Genomic DNA, 17,842 nt, shown 5'->3' with positions numbered 1-17,842 from the left:
AGTTGTAAGAAATAATTGATTTGAAGTGCTACTTTAAGCAGACTATTGTGTTTTCATTTGTATCACAGGTATTGTTTTTAACCTTATAGTCAGTTTAAAAGGAGGAAATGACTCACTCTGCTGTTTTGTGCCACTGTTGTCATCATATTGAAGATGGAAAACAGAAGGACAACTAGAGAATGATCTGAAGACACTAGAAAAAAGATAATAGCCAAGCGTGGTCAAGAGCTTGATGTTCTTGTGACCACTGTTTCTAATATTATCAAGAAGTTTAAGGCCCATGGAACTGTAATAAACATCGTTGAGTGTGGTCGCAAGAGGGAAAATTGTCTGAAATGTACAGTGTCAGATCATTTTCATGTGTATAAAATATACAGTATATGACTGAATTCATTTATTTAAGAGGTCTGCTCAAACTGGACAATAAGTAATGACAGTTTGTTTTCAGGTACAGCTGTATCTATGTAGTGAACCTTGATGTGACTGTATATCTAACCATTATCTCTGCTCTCCAGTCCAGTAAAGCCCAGTCCAGTCCTTTTGGTATTGGTTCTGGCCACAGCTACCAGACCGACCCAGCTTCTTACAGTCCGCTGTCGTCCCCGGCTACTTCCTCCCCCAGCGGCAACGCCTACTCAGGACTGACGAACCGCAGCACAGCTTTTGGTAAGGCCTTCTCTTCATCTTTTATCATTTACAGCTGGGTGATCCTGGAGGTCTTACCTGTATGTGTGGAAAATTGATTATTCATGATTATTATTACAACAATCATATTGAATATTGTTCCTCTATATCACAATATGGGACATTTCATTTGAAGTTATTACATTTTCAATTTTTATGCATCACGTCAGGCAAACCTTTGCATGTATAAACTCCTGAACTTCAAATTGCAATTCACTTGAAATCATCAATTTAGCCAACAAAATAGAAACCAATAGCATTATATATGTCCCCCTGAAACCATTACATTGAATTATTACTCAGGTCTATAATTAGGTTTGCAGTGCTGCTATGAATACGTTTTCAGTGCATGTGCAGAGCATTGTTCAGCTCTACAGGAAATAATGATTAAGACAGCTGATATAAGAAGGAGAAGGAAATGTGTAACTTTATTCATGTTGTTACCTCGTGCTGTGGACAGAGAGTTGAACTTTAAAGTGGTTGGAACAAAAGCCAAAGTGTAGAAAGATAGATAGTTTCAGGATGGTGGTGAATATTGTTGCATGGTGGAAAACACTAAGGTAATAAAATGTGATGCAGAGGTACTGTAGCAATGCTTTCTGTAAACAGGTGATATACCTGCAAATTATAACATCATTCCATCATTCCGCTGCTCAGATATATGACCTTTATTTTGTTATCTTATCTTACTAGCGTAGTGTGTGTGTGTGTGTGTGTGTGTGTGTGTGTTGTTAGGTAGGCCAGCCTGTTGCTTTCCAACTGTCCAACAAGATCACACAATCTGCATTCCTGTAATAAAGTCACAGTACAGTATGTGTGTAGAGTAATGTTGTGTCCTAGTTACACACCATCACTGTCTCAATTGAACTGATTGTTTTATTGACAGTGGAATAACATTTAGCATTTTTTTTTTTAAAGTAGATGTCCTATCACTGTAGTCCATTGAAGCGCTAAATCCCTCCAGCGTGTGTTATATAAGCAGAGAAAGCTGAGTTTGAGTTTTCCTGCTCGCACAGCCCTGCCAGCAGTGCCTACAACAACCAGAATGCATTGCACATCTCCTGCAATCAGCTCCTGACGTTGTGTTTACGGAACAGTACGAGTATTTTACTGAGGCTCACTTTCATTTACAAAACATGTGTCCTCATATCATACTGATCTGTATAGTGTAGTTGTTGTTGTTGTTGTTGTTTATTTTTTGCCTTTATTTAGAAAGTATATGGCAGAGAGGCCAACAGGAAACAGGGAGAGAGAGAGGGGAATGACCTGCAGCAAAGCGGTCACTTGCCAGAGTTGAACCATGCACGCTGCGATTACGTGGCATGTGTGGTAACCACTCAACTACCAAAGCACTCTGTGTATAGTATAGTTATGTGGATCAATCACCGGTCAATGCAGGATGCAGCTGCTTCAGTCATTTACCAAAGCGCCACAAAGTTTGTTGTACCGCAGACATTCAAGTCCGTCTCTGTTCTTTCTGACCCTCCATCCTAACTGTTCACTGGCTGCAGGCTCTGTCTGTAACATATGGTGCGTTCCAGTTGTACTCAGAAGTCAGAATTTCTGAGTTCCTAGTTGGAAATTTCAACTGGACCGTCTCCTGAAGTCGACTCTCCGACTCGGAAAGTCGGACATACCCCACCAGCCCCAACCTCAAAATCCAAGATGGCAGCACCGCTCATCAACAGTGTGAACGTTGTAGTAATATCCTGTTTATTAGCAGTTTTTGTCTTAATTGTGTTGTGTGTTGCTATCAGTGGCTAACCTGGCTAAAACTGGTTTTATGACTTCTAAACTGGAACGATACAAACTCTGATGTGACGTCATTCCCAGCTCCGAGTTCCAACTTCCGAGGTAACGCAGCAATAGCTTCAGTGGTGGTCACTTCCTCCTCCACATTGTCGTGTCTGATTCCAAAGCCCAATATATTCAGCCTTTTAAACTGTAAGAGTTTGGCCACATCTCTGCTCCAACATTATATTGTACAGCTAGGTCTAGTTTTTTATGTTAGATTCAAATTAACAGCTTAGCTTAGTTTAGCTATGGCTCTCTGGTCCTTCACCACAGTGCAGTATTCTGCTTTGTATCATGAAACTAGTTTTCTTCCAAATATGCACATATTTTAAAGTATTTAGTAGCATAATATTTGTTTTGGGAGACCAACATTTGACTGTCCTAGAAGGCACCACTACAGAAAATGAGGAAAGATAGTTTGTAGTCTAATGCTGGTATACATTGTCTGCTGAATGACACACTTTGCTTCACCTGCTGGACATTTGCCAGCATGTGAGTGGGGAGCTCTGGGTTTAAGCTACATGGAGGGAAGTTAAATATAGTTTACATTGTAAAGACACAACACTGCTTCTGTCTAACCTCCACAGTCTGGATAGTGTAGTGCTGTTGAGTAATTCAACTCTAATCAGCATTACTTTGATCCACTTCAGAGGAAATAAAAGGAAAGACATCATTCAATTAAAACTGTAAACCTGTTTTCAGGTTGTTTTTGTGTTGTTGTTACCTATGCATGGTTTTTAGTCAGTGTTTTTTAGCATAATAACACCTGATAGCAGTACAGCTCGTCATGGCGGTTTTACTGATTTGCAGGTAAAAAAAAATGTGTATCTGCCTGTAAAGCATCTTTAGATAAGTTCTATAGAATATTGGGATCATATTTCTCACCATGAACAGAACAAAACGGTTTAAAAAGTCAAATCTTTGACATACACTACAGTGTTATTGTGAGATGTCACCACAGCAATTGCAGCTTCTTTACTTTTACCAACAACCCTGATTGGTGTTGTGCCAGAGAATATATCTGACACCACCCCTTTAGACCCTGAACTGCCCAACTGTATTTTCCCTTATTAACTAAAGGGCCACATTGAGGTTTTGAACCAGAAAAATCGAAGAGAAGCGACACCAAGGAAAGATTTTTCAAAACTCATTCAGTCACTGATCTTCATTCCTCTTCCAGGATGAATACACAGTTGCAGTTTCAAAGCGTCTCCTTTACATCTGTAGTGTCAGTAAATGATGACGATTCAAAGTTCAAAGTTCAGTTTGTGCCCCTGCTGGTAAGGCATAATAATGTTGTAAGTGAGTCATCTCTTTGGTCACATCACAGCAATGCAACGTGAGACTTTGTTGCACTTGAGTATAATTTTCATGACATGTAGCTGCTGTTGAGTGTGACATCATGTGGAAAGCAGATCAGGCTCTAAATGTGAGCTTCTGTCATATTCTGCACGTTGTGAGCTCCTTTTCAAATGATTCACTACAGCATAAAGATGATCAATCAGAACAACTTTGTACTGATCTACAGTATAACAGAGCCACCAGGTCAAGCATTCAGATCTGTACCAGTTTTTCCTTTAATGTCAAAACTGTTATTTTTCACATTCTGTTCATCATTTTAGTTCATTTTGAATGTTTTCAACTATAATTCTGACCTAATCCTACACATTAAAGAGACTCTATGTATTCAATTCAATTAGGAAAACCATTTCCTTGCTTTCAAGCATACTGGCTTATTTTGGTCCTGGTATAGAGGTAATTACATGGATGGTGGAGCAAAGCAGACAGAGCCAGAGTCACTCATTAGCAGTTCCAACCTCCATTTATACACATCATTCAGTGTAGCCTTCAAAGCTGTTTTTCTCACCACACACTGTGTTAACAGCTTACTCACACCAGCCTTTTATGAGTGCCATGAATAACACAGCGAGGATGCATCTGATAAGTGCTTCTAAACACTACTTAGGAAAAAGTCTTTTTTCCACTGACAGATTGTCACAAATGAAAGTTATGTCAGATTGCCTGCACTGACTTGTCTGCATGTCTTCATGGTGTATGGCCACAGAGTACAAGAATACTGAGTATCATTGCATTCCAAATAAAAGCCCATTTGATTAGAAACACAATGTGTTGACAGTGTGTTGAAGATGCAGTTGTTGTGTTCCACCCATGGGGGACATCAGCATTGTATCCAATATACAGTACCATGTACCAGCTTGCTTTCCTTTCTTCTTGTCCCTGTAGGTAATGTTAGTAGTGTATGTGTACACTTAATACTTATTGTACAGTTGCAATTGGAAATATTCAACCTCCTCACCTCTAAAGATGTAATAGTGATGAAATGTTGGGCTATGTCCCACAGCCAGGCAGGTCCATACTTCCTTATAATGCTCCCAATGGTATTTCTTGGAGTGTTACATATTTTGGAAATATATTCTTATACCCAATGCCCTTCAGGTGCAATGAAATGATTTGCTCTCTCAGCTTTTGTGGAAGCTCCTTAGTCTTCCCCATGATTACAACTCACCTTTAATAACTTAATGGGTGCTGTTTTTATATGCATCACAGCTGAAGCAAAGGCTTCATTATGTTTTCCACTTTAAGCCATACACTAGCAGAAGGTTTTAATAACAGCAATATTATATAGGGGTTGAATCATTGTGACATGTCTAAATTACACACACATGCTACATGATACATGATTGTATTTATCACTGAACCGATAAAGAAGTCATCCAAAGCAAAAATCTTGCTCTTTGAAAACACTTTGATTAATAAATCCTTACAGTCTTTGGGGGTTGAATATTTCTAATTGAAACTTGATCTAAGTATCATCTTTATGGGAGTGCAACACTATACTCATACCCTCTAGATACCCTACTAGATTTTAGATGGCACATTGCTTACACACATCTTTTAGTTTAAGCAATCACAAAATAAAAGGTTTGAAAATAGAATCAATCCAGAGCTGCAACAATAAGTCAGTCAATGAACTAGTCAAGAGCCAGAAACGATTTGTATAGTGAAATAATCCTGATTTTAATCAAACATGCCAACAAGGTTCTCCAGTGAACTCAATATTTGTAGGGTTTGGACTGTTGGTTGGACAAAATTATACATTTGATGACATCTCCTAGGACATAGGGACAATTTTTTCAACATTTTCAGATTTTTTTTTATAGACTAATGATTCATTTAAAAAAAATCCTCAATCTTTAGTTGCAGCCCTTATTACAATTAAAGACTGAACAATAATCTCCAGTCTCCTTATATGTTGTTGAAGGCTAACCTATCCCAGAGAGAGAGAGAGAGAGAGAGAGAGAGAGAGAGAGAGGTGTGTGTGTGTGTGTGTGTGTGTGTGCGTGCGTGTGTGTGTGTGCGTGTGTGCGTGTGTGTGTGTGCGTGTGTGTGTGTGTATTTAATGGTGCAGGTCGACCTCAGACCATCAGCTTTAGCCCAGAGCACACATTCATTTAAACCTACACCACCTCCTACACACACACGTTATCTCACACTCTCCATGTAACTGCAGCCTTATTTTTTTTCTTCTTCAAATTCCATTTAATTCCTGACTGATGATGTCACACTAATGAAACAACGGAATCAATTCTTTTTGATTTGACAGATGAGGACAGTTGTGCGGGGTTTATATACACATACAAGCACCGTGCTGGCTTCATATTTTAAACAGTTGCCCCTCGGTCAATTGAAGTAGTTGTGAAATACGATACTAAAAATATAATGCAGGAGATGTTGCAAGAGAAACTTAGAAGCTGCAGTGTGCATTATAAAGAAAATAGTATACAAAGATGGATGAAAGTTGAGCTCCAAAATATGTTTTTACTTTGCAGTCATGGTGAAATAAACATGAAAATTGGACAGAACATGTTGAGAGTGAGTAAGATGCAAGTGAGAGCAATAAAGAGACAAGTAAGGGAATTAAATCAACCAATGGACAGATGAAATATATACACATATCTTTCCCTCAGCTGTACTTTGATCTAAATGCTAATGTTAGGAAGCTTCATTCATTTGTGAACAATGTGGCCAAAAAATAGAATAAAATCAAATATGTGAAAATATATTTTGAGCCTACATGATAAAAAAAATAACTGAAGTAAAAATAATATTATGCATATTTTATAAATATGGGTTATTCCATACAGCCATGGTATGTCAGTACCACAATGTACAACTAAGTAGCACACATCTTTTACAGTAAGTAATGAGTTTCAACACAGACAACCTCTTTAATGCATCTGCTCCTGCTGTTTGTGCTTCATGACAATACATCAGTGTTAGCACGCTAGCTACGTAGCAGAGACAGACAGAACAAAGGTCCTGGTGTCACCTGGTAACCACAGGTCAGGAAACACAAACTAACAGCACAGATAAGCGTTCAGTGTGTCCCTCTGCTACAGTAGATGTGATCATTAGATTTGCAAATGATGGACAGTAATCAGAGGCAGCAGCCACCTGGAGTCATGACAGTCTCATAAAGTGCAACAGGTGTGTTTGTAGTACAGCTCAGGTAGCCTGTGACTGGAAATAACTCTTTTGTACACATTGTAATAACATTTTTATGTCAAAACTAAAGTCATAACAATAAATCACGTTTATGCCCTGATCTGAATGATTCCGTGAATATCCGTTCATAGGAATCCTGCTGATAGTTGAACCATTGGACTGTGAGCCACAGTGCTGGACATATCTACTGAGCCACAACGCCACTCTGGCTAAAAGTGGAATTATAGAAGACAAAAGGCTGAGAAGTCATCTGAAGCCATGCTTTAGTGTGTGTTCAGTCAGTGATGGCTCATCAGCCAGCTGCTCACCACTCCTGCTGTTTGTTGTCCACATGACTGTAGGAAAAAAAGCATGTCCAGCATGCAGCGGACACTTAATGGTCTTTTAATGGACACACACATTAGCCAAATGGAATCTCTCACTACACCATCTTCATATATACGCTCATTATACACATTCAGCATTTACACTCTCCATCCATTTGACTCTTTCTTTCTTTCTTTCTTTCTTTCTTTGTTTTTTTTCTTTCTTTCTTTCTTTCTTTCTTTCTTTCTTTCCTTCCTTCCTTCCTTCCTTCCTTCCTTCCTTCCTTCCTTCCTTCCCTCCCTGTCAGAGGATTTGAAGGATGAAGTCATTCACATCACTGTCATTCACTAGCTCAGTGGCTGCATGTGTTTTTTACTATTCAGTACATGCTTATGATAAGCTCTTGTTTTTTCCTTATCTGTTATGCTTTTCCACTCCATGTGTAGTACACAAACAGACATCTATGTGTTTGGTTAATTACTTTTCCATTTGTATTTTTGTACATGTGTTCTCTCTCTTCAGTCCATCAGCCTCTCGCTGGTATCTGTGTGGAGAAGAGATGAACACTCTGTTTATTATTGTGTAACAGTAAGAATGTTCCTCTGCAGGGAAGGCAGACAGCTTATCAATCTGCCTTGCTTTAATGTACTCAGTAGACTCTCAAAACAGCCTTGCAGGGGTGTGTGTGTGTGTGTGTGTGTGTGTGTGTGTGTGTGTGTGTATTTTCACATTTTGTGTAAAGAGGAAAGTGTGTAGCTGCAGTTCTTTCTGCAGCTGTTAATAAATAGCGTTGATACAGACTACAAAGAATATTGTTTTCTATGTTGTTGTTTGTAAATGTATTATTTTAAATGTATCACAAACCTCATAAAACAACTAAAGCGAGCTTCACAGATATGATCAACCAGATTTGAATATTTAGTATTAATGACAGTTTATACTGTATATTACAGTGTTCTCCAACCCTGCTCCTGGAGAGACTCTAACACACCTGATTCTAATTATTCACTCATTATCAAGTCCGTTGACAAAATTCAACTGCTTGATAACAAGGTCATGATGTTTGTGTGTGTTTGTGTGTGTGTGTGTGTGTGTATTGAAACTGCTGTTTTACTATAGTTTTCGCTGCCGTTGTCAACAATCCAAAACTCAACATTTTCTCCATGCTTCCTTCTACTGTTGATAACCTCACTGTCCTCACTCACTACACACTGAATACTTTGACATTCTCTGTTCATGTTAAGCTACTTTCAGTGAAACTCAACAACTTTTCCAACAGCTCAAATAAAATAATCCTTCTCCTTCCTGGTGACAGAGTAACACACTTACTCCAAAGCCACATATTTCATTTTTAATTAAAATCCACAATTTTACTATCCCAGTTGAATCTTGTGAAGATTACTGTTTACTCTTTTTCATTATTCTTTTTTCCATAAGTTTCCTGCACCTCTGTGATGCGGGTGTAATAACAGCTTTTCATGTAAAACACCTGCAGGAAGTGTTGAGTTTTATTGACCATAGCTTAACACTGATGAAAAAAATGTTCATTTAGAATGAGATAGAGTCTGTGTTAGAAAAGAAAGAGAGTAGCTGAACAACAAGTCACAGGAAAGTTTCAGTGATGAAGATACAGCTACAGTACTCATCAACCTGGCCTCTGTTAAAAAACCTCTGAACAGACTAAAGTACACTGCTGTGTTATGTACACACATTCTGAGTTTAACTGGGTTTAACTGGGTAATCGATAAAAAACACTATAAAAGGAGAGCGGAAGTGACCTGCAGGCGCAATGGTCGGAAGACACTAGAGCTCCTACTGCCTATCCCTCAATTTTGATATTTAGCCAGGTTATACTTATAATAATTTATTCACTGAATCGAGAAAGTTTTTTGAGATGTCAGAGAGTGAGAACCCGAGTTTTTCACCGGCCAAAACCCCCTCAGGGAAACGCAAACCGACGGAGGGCGGCGGCGGCGTGGATGCTAACATTGCTAGTAGCGTTAGCGTGGCTATCGAACTAGCGTTAGCCAGACAACAAGATAGATTGGAGTCAGCGGTGACACGGGCTGTTCAGGGAGCTATCGACGGGATGAAAAACTCCGTAGAAAGCTTGGAGAGGAAAGTCGAAGCTCACATGCAAACGGTCAACGGGCTGGTCACCAAAGTGGATCGGGTACAAGCCGAGACAAGAGCCATGAAAAAGGATGTGAGTAACAACACCTCCGATCTGGAAAAGATGCAGCTGAAAGTTGCCTCGCTAGAGGACCAAGACCGGCGGAACAACGTGAGAATTACGGGGCTCGCGACCGGCAGAGAGGGAGGGGATGCAATCGCTTTCCTACAAGATATGCTGCCTAAATGGATCCCCTCGCTCGGCACCGCCAAGATTCAAATAGAGCGCGCCCATAGGATCCGCAGCAACAAGAACAACGGCCAAGCCACCATGATATTCAAAGTGCTCAGGTACCAAGACCGCAACGCCATCCTGCAGGGGGCCCGCGAGGCGAGGAAAAAGGCTCCCATACAGGACGCCGGGAAGACTATACGGTTCTACGCGGACTACAGCGCATTCACGAGCGAGAGGAGGAAGGCGTATGGAGAAGTGATGAAGGAGCTGTACGAGAGAGGCATCCCGGCTTTCCTAATCTACCCGGCCACCCTGAGGATGACGATCGACGGTGAACAACGCACCTTCACTTCAGCGCGTGAAGCCGCACAGTTCCTGAAGGAAGAGGCCGGCGAGGGAACATCAACGCGCCGCCAGCTGTTCACCATTGGCTCGGGGGGTGCGTCACGACCGGAGGACGACATGGAGTGAGATTGATCAGCTGGTGCATCTGAGCTCCATGATTCCGCGAGGAGGAAAAACGGCCGCATATGTTCATATAACAACCCCGGACCTTGTTACAAGTCGAGGTGGGAGAACTATAACGTTATGCCAGAATATTTATTTTTGATAAGACCTCGCACATCTGACGTTACTGTTATTTTATTGTTATGAAAATGTTTAACTGGTTGTCGGGTAAATTACTTTAAAGGGGTTATTTATGTTAACCAAATAATATTTTGATTTTTGGCCAGAATGGATAACGAGGGCACAATATGTACATTTATGTGCTTATTTTTTGTCTCCACCTGCACTTTACTTATATGAATACCTTATTACTTAGGAGGAATAAGGGACCCCTGACTTGGTGTGTGTTTTACTGCTGTGGGTTAACCTGTCGGGAAGAAGTTAACTGTTACAAGGGAGGGATAGTTAGGAGTTTAGGAAGTCTTACTGAGCTGCGTTATGCGGAAGTCACACGGGTCAGAACCACTGTTCAGGGGGGGTGGGTTTTGGGAGGGTGGAGGGGCGGCAGGGGGAGGGAGGGGGCAGGGTGGGTATCTCGGTCATGATTCTTACATCAGGGTTAGGCCTTCTGTTGTCACACCTGGAGCAATAGGTACCAATTTCGATAATGGTTAAGCTATCTATATTAAGCTATAATGTCCGGGGTCTGAATGCAAAAGTTAAAAGAGTGAAATGCTTAGACTTACTCCGTCGCAAGAATGTGGATGTAGCTTTTATTCAAGAAACACACCTGAGGGCGGAGGATGTATCACGCTTTCAAAATAAGCAATACAAACTTGTAGCTTCGGATTGTGGGAGCTCTAACTCTAGGGGGACGGTCATCTTGACTAAAAGAAGTCTGGCCCTAGAGGTGGAAAAGATTAATAGAGGGACATCAGGTCGCATAGCATATTTATGTACATCTATATATGGAAAGAAAATAGCCTTTGTATCTGTATACGCACCGACAGTTTTTGACCCTCTCTTTTTTCCTGAACTTACCAAGGAGCTGTTATCCTTACTAGATTACGAGCTGATTGTGGGAGGGGATATGAACGCAGTGTGCGACCTTAATTTAGATAGATCCACCTTGTCAGTGTCCCACACCCAGCGGGCAGCATCAACTGCTCTTAACGCCATGATAGAGAATATTAACCTAGTTGACATATGGCGCATTCAGAACCAGGGCATTAGAGACTATACATGCTTTTCCGCATATCACAAATCACATTCTAGAATCGACTACTTTTTGCTCTCCTCAAGTCTGAAAACAGGTGTAGATTTGATACAGGTGCTACCAGCGACACTGTCTGACCATAACCCGCTGTTGATGACGTTAGATCTTAGTCATAGATTCAATAAAACACCTAGGTGGCGCTTTAATACGACACTTCTGCAGGATGAGGTATTTGTAGCACAATTTAGGAAAAAGATTACGGAATTCATAGCCAGCAATATAGGCACAGTAGTCGATGCCTCGTACGTATGGATGGCCACCAAGGGTTGTATTAGGGACCTTACATCCTCTTATGCATCTTACCTCAAGAAAGAAAGGAGCCGCAGGGTCTGCGAGTTAGAAAGAAAGTGCCATATACTTGAGAAGCGGTTAAAAGGTAAATATGCTAAATCAGTGGAAAAAGAACTGAGGGAAGTCAGGGTGGAGCTCAACGATCTATTGAGGAGGCGAGCGGAATTCATCATGCACAGAGTCAGGCAGAGCTATTATTTTAATGGAAGCAAACCTAGCAGGTTATTGGCACTGAAGCTTAAACAATGTGAATCCAGGGCATCAATTAATACCATCAAAATGGCTAATAATGCATTTACATCTGACCCAAAAGAGATAAATGTTGCGTTCCACTCTTTTTATAAAGAGTTGTACAAATCAACACTAACCTTTGACTCAGAGAAATGTAAGCAATTTCTGAGTAATCTGGATTTGCCTACGTTAGAGGAGCAGGAAACAATAGATCTGGGTCGTCCCATATCCTTAAAGGAGCTGGAGACTGCGCTTAAGATGTCGAATAAAGGGAAATCGCCGGGCCCGGACGGCATACCGCCAGAGCTCTTGCTACACTTCTGGGACATTTTGGGGCCAGTTTTGTTGGGGTCGATTCAGTCAGCTGTTGAAAAAGGCTCTTTCCCGGCTCATACCAACGCTGCCCTGATTTCACTCATTCCTAAAAAAGGTAAAGATAAAACTGATTGCTCCAATTATAGACCGATTTCGTTAATTGACTCAGACAAGAAGCTGTATTCTAAGGTGTTGGCATTACGTTTGGAGAAACACATGGACAAATTAATTCATAAGGATCAGGCTGGCTTCATGAAAGGGCGTCTAGCAGCAGACAACATCCGACGCCTAATACATGTAATTCACGAAACCAAACAAATAAAGACTCCATGCGCAATACTGTCACTCGACGCCGAAAAGGCTTTTGACAGGCTCGAGTGGCAGTATCTGTGGGCGGTCATGGAGAGATTTGGCCTGGGGAAAGGGTTTGTCGACATGGTTCGTGTTCTATATGCTAACCCCACGGCCATGGTGTCCACGAACGGCTTACACTCGAGCCATTTTCCCATCTTTCGTGGGACGCGACAGGGATGCGGCCTCTCGCCAAGTTTGTTTATTCTATCACTAGAACCGCTAGCCCAACATCTGAGGGAGAATCAGATCATTGCCCCCATTCGGATTAAAACTTCGTTGCATGCCATATCGGCCTTCGCTGATGATGTACTTATCTACATGTCAGATATCGAAAAGTCAATACCCTCTCTGTTAGCCACTTTTGAAGAGTTTAAAATGTTGTCTGGCTACAAGATCAACTGGACAAAGTCAGCGCTGATGCCCCTAAATGAAACCGCAAAAGCAGTAGTTTTGTCTTATGATATTCCCATTAAAACAGAGATTACGTATTTAGGCATCCTGATCCAGCCTTCATTGCACAGTATAGTAAAAACTAACTATGATAACATATTTAGAGAGGTGGAGCGTGACATAGCTGTATGGACTAAATTACCGGCTTCACTGCAAACAAGGATTGCCTCCATCAAAATGAATGTGTTGCCTCGCCTCAATTTTGTTAGCATGATGATTCCGCTCCCTCCTCCGGCGGGATATTGGAAAAGAGTTGACTCCCTGCTACGGAAATATATCTGGAATAGTGGTCATCCCAAAATTAAACTCTCCACCTTACAGCGATCGAAACAGGAGGGTGGGCTGGCCTTCCCAAATTTTATGAGGTACCATCAGGCCTTTCAGCTACGCCCACTTAAGACGTGGCTTGACCGTTCCTCCCAGGTAGCCTGGAGAGATATAGAAGATGCATTAGTACTTCCATACAAACTTGAAGGGATCTTATTTTCCGGACTAACTATCAACCAATGCATGCTACACTTCGGGCCTGTTATTACAAACTCAATAAGAAATTTCAAGGCGGTTGAGAAGAGTCTGGGGGGGAATTGGAAATGGCATGTGAATACTCCACTGTGGGGGAATAAGAATATTATCTCAGGGAATAAGCCGTTTGAGTCAGCTGCATGGTCCTCAAAGGGAGTGTACAATCTTGGAGATGTATTTGATCCAGGGGGTATGTGCAGCTTCCAGACTTTGTGTTCTCTTTTTAATCTGCCAACATCATCCCATTTTTTGTACCTCCGACTACGGTCAGCTCTCCGTGCCTATGGTGTGCAGACGAACTCTAAGCTACAGACACATCCTGTTGTAGGCTGGCTATCCACAACGAACACCAGAGGACTCGTATCAGTTGTGTACTCACGACTTCAAACACATACACAGAAAGAGCTACCCTTGGCCAAGGCATGGTCCAGAGACTTGGCTGTTGCGGAAGAGGACATAAACTGGGAAAGTGTCTGGAAGAACACACTTCACTCGTCCAAGAACCCTAATCACCAGCTGATTCATTATAAGCTGTGTCAGAAAGCCTATCTGACGCCACTTGTGAGATTTCATATGAAGCTGTCAACTAGCCCAAACTGTTGCCTGTGCTCCTTGAATACACCAGGAACGTTTAAACACATGGTATGGGACTGCCCAGAGGTCTATGGCTTTTGGAGGAAGGTAACAGTGACTTTGTCTAATATGATTGATAAACCTGTACCTCTGGAGCCGACTATCCTCTTGCTCAATGATGACTCACAGTTGGGGCTGAATGAGAAACAACGCAAAATTTGGCTGGCTGGTTTGACGGCTGCCAAAAAGCTAATAGTACAACGTTGGTTACCTCCTCACAGTCTACATGCTAGGAAATGGCTGGAATACTTTCAGGATGTGGTCATGTTAGAACTTTCTACAGCAAGGGTGAACAAAGCTAAAAGCTCTACACTGGACTCATGGAAGAGAGCTGCTTCGGCTGTAACGGACCTGCTCAGGTCTGATTAAAGTACCCAGTACCAGTAAGACACCAGACCGAGAGGGGAGGGGGGAGGGAAGGGCTTGCCGCCGGGGGGAGGGAGGGTTTTGTTAAAATGTTTGTACTGTTGATAATATTTGACCTTGATATATGAAAATGATGCCAATAAAAACAGTTGTTCATAAAAAAAAAAAACACTATAAAAATGGTCATTGGCAAAGGTCCAGCCAATCCAGTCCAGTAAAATATTTAGTCCAAAGCACATTATTACATGAGGAAATATCCACCTCACTTGAGCCAATGGGAGCTTCCATGCCCATGCATTGACAGGAAGTGACTGCTCATTAGGAAAAGTCTACTGATGACCGGTGCTCTGTATGACCAATGAAATTCCAAAAATGGTGGATTATTTAAATCTATAACAAGGAAATCATGTAAATTGAAATACTTTGCTGTGTGTTATTTTTTTATATGAAGTGCTTTTAAACAATAGCACTTGTTTTGACTCCCTCTATATGCACAAAGTTTAGTTTTAAGAAGGGAACAAAGCACTAGAAAGTGTTTATGCATCACTTAGTCTGAAGTCTCTAAATGGCCTTTTATGGAAAGAAGCCCAGGCATGCCTGTTGAAAAATGTTTGTGTGTGTGTGTTATTGTTATTAAATTTCATCTTGGACTATGTAAGGTTTCATGCTTTGGTTCCCTTCTGTTTCCCAGCTAATACGTCCCAGCTATAGATCATCTACAGGCATCTGTTTGCAAAATAATATTTAAGTGGAGATAAAAACCTTTTACTTCAGTATGTTCAAACTTATAGTGATAAAACATCGGAGTATTACCTTTCAAAGGAGACTAAAACCATGCATGTACTCCTAAGGGTTTGAGAGCAGCTTTTAGTTGACTTTAGATATACCTTGGATCTTTGTTTTAGGCTGATTTTATTGGAATTTAAAGGATTGTTCAGGGCCTTGAAGCCTCAGCTGTTATTTCAATAACTCGGCCATTATTTGCTATAATCCATCTTATTTGAGAATGTACTGTTCTACCCTACAAGCTGTATTCTTCTCACAGTGCAAAAAAGATTTGAATCAGTTAAAATAACAGCACACCACACCTACCACTGAAATCCAGAATAATACTTGTATGTTTTGCTGTGCTATTATTAACCCCGGTTTGTTAGCAGTGCTAAGTTGGAATGTTAGGAACTTTGGGTCAAAGTGAAGCTCTTGGTATTACTGTGAGAGCAACAGCATCCAGTGTAGGATATGAGATGAGGAGTGAGGGAAGCCTCTGGCCCCTGCACAGCTAGCAGAGCATGAAAGAGAAAGTGATTTATATAAAAAGTCTAACTGCTTGTGTATCTGCCAACATGGAAGAAAATCCTCCTTAATGTTCTATTACCAACATCCTCCTCCTCTCTGTTCTGTGCTCTGCTCAAGTTCAACACTGTGTGTGAAATACAGCTTCATAAACATCTTGAAAAGAGGATGAGCTTTTGACTATGAATCTGAAACTGTGTTTTAATGCCTCTCTGGAGTCTGCCTAGTAATCTAGTCCAGATCTGACAAGTCTAAGGTTTTTGCAGACCTGGTCTTATGTGGTCTGGATGGGAAAATATCTGTGAAATTGCCCTTTTTTCTTTTATGACAAGCAAAATGAAGCTGAAATTTGAAATAGGCATTAAACTGTATAACGGCTTTTACTACCATGTCTAACACATTTTCATAAGTGGTTAAAAAGAAGGGAAGAATCAGTAGCTTTTTCAACTGTGTCAATGATGAAACCATACAGCCGGTCATAGATCACAGTCAGTATTCTAAGTGACCAATCAAAGCAGAAGACCATGTATTCCATCACGACCTCCAAAGCCTCAAAAGTCAACTTAGTGAGCGAACTATTGTTAAGCAGTTGTGAGGAGAGTGGAGTTTGTTAAGATAAGTGAGTAGCATTATGGAAGCCTAGCCAATAGTAGAGACTCAAAGTCAAGTTGTCTTTTGCTGCTTTGATGTTGACTATCACCATTCTTTTTGTTCCTCAGCTTGATGTTTAATGTTATATTGCTGAGTAATAATCAGGTGCTGTAAAGAAAAAGAAAAAAGACTGAATCAATGAAAAAGAGAAGCAGCAGCAGTAATATTAACACTTACAGTTTAAACAACAATGAAAAGAAAGCAGGTTTGGCAATAGATGCTCATGAAGTGTGATCATTGAATCAGTCTCACTGAACACACCAACTGGACCTTTGTTGTACATCAAGTCACATGTATGCATGTTCCCCCTCTGTGTGTTTCCAGATGTGTCAGGGGAGAGCAGTCAGAGTGGAGGCCAGTTCCAGGGACGTCCCAGTGAGGTCTGGTCCCAGTGGCAGAACCAGCATCACTCCCAGCAGGGCGGGGAGCAGCACACACACCCCAACCCCAGCCAGACTGAAGTCTTCCAGGTAACACACACTCAGTTTTCCAGCTGCTGGCTGCTGACCAGTGTACACAGAGAGTGTGTGTGATTTGTGTGATAAGAGCTGTGTGTCCTCAGAACACCCCTGATTTCTGAAACCCCTGCCCCCTCCCCCCCTCCCTGTGTCTCTGCAGGATATGTTACCCATGGCTGGAGATCCCACCCAGGGAACGGCCAACTACAACATCGAAGACTTCGCTGACCTCGGCATGTTCCCACCATTTTCTGAGTAACCCCTCCCTCTCTCCGTCTCAACTCCCCCACCTCCTTACACACACACACACACACACACACACACACACACACACACACACACACACACACACACACACACACACACACTCCCCCGCCCCCCTGTCCCCACCCCACTAGCACCACCCTAAACAGTGGAGGAACTGGACTGATGTTTGCATTCATCTCTTATTTTGTGTCTCATGTTTCTATATTGCTGGATCACCAACACACAGCTGATGTGCAGCACTGTGAATGTCTGGGTGCACTTGTCATTCGCACACACACACACACACACACACACACACACACACACACACACACACACACACACACACACACACACACACACACACACACACACACACACACACAGTCCACTCATGTTCAGGCTCCAAGGCCTGCAGTATGTATCTGTGAACATACACATACCTCATCGCTGCAAGAGGAGTCCTGCTGTCAGATGGAAGCTGCGTCAGTCAACATGTATCAGCTGTTTGTCTTCACAGTGACAGACTTCATCTCGAGCTCTGAACAAATGCAAAAGTGTCGTCCGCGATGTTCAAGTCATTAAAAGTGTGGAGAGAAGGATCCAGAGTGAAGCTCTGCTCAGTCAGTGTCAGTATGACCAGAGGAGGTC

At 41.6% G+C, this 17,842-nt stretch overlaps 1 protein-coding gene across 1 annotated transcript in view; it reads left to right on the top strand.

The window, feature by feature from the left end:
• Positions 1–17,320, top strand: part of arnt2 (aryl-hydrocarbon receptor nuclear translocator 2) — a 69,770-nt gene extending 52,450 nt beyond the window's left edge. Inside the window, exons 17-19 of the mRNA XM_062419117.1 lie at positions 516–666; positions 16,812–16,957; positions 17,106–17,320. Of these exons, the coding sequence (XP_062275101.1) occupies positions 516–666; positions 16,812–16,957; positions 17,106–17,204 (396 nt within the window). The 3' untranslated portion in view covers positions 17,205–17,320. The remainder of the gene's footprint in view (positions 1–515; positions 667–16,811; positions 16,958–17,105) is intronic.
• The last annotated feature ends 522 nt before the right edge of the window (positions 17,321–17,842 follow it).

Source organism: Scomber scombrus, chromosome 1, assembly GCF_963691925.1.
Source record: "Scomber scombrus chromosome 1, fScoSco1.1, whole genome shotgun sequence".
NCBI lineage: Eukaryota > Metazoa > Chordata > Actinopteri > Scombriformes > Scombridae > Scomber > Scomber scombrus.
This window is presented reverse-complemented; position numbering and strand designations above follow the sequence as displayed.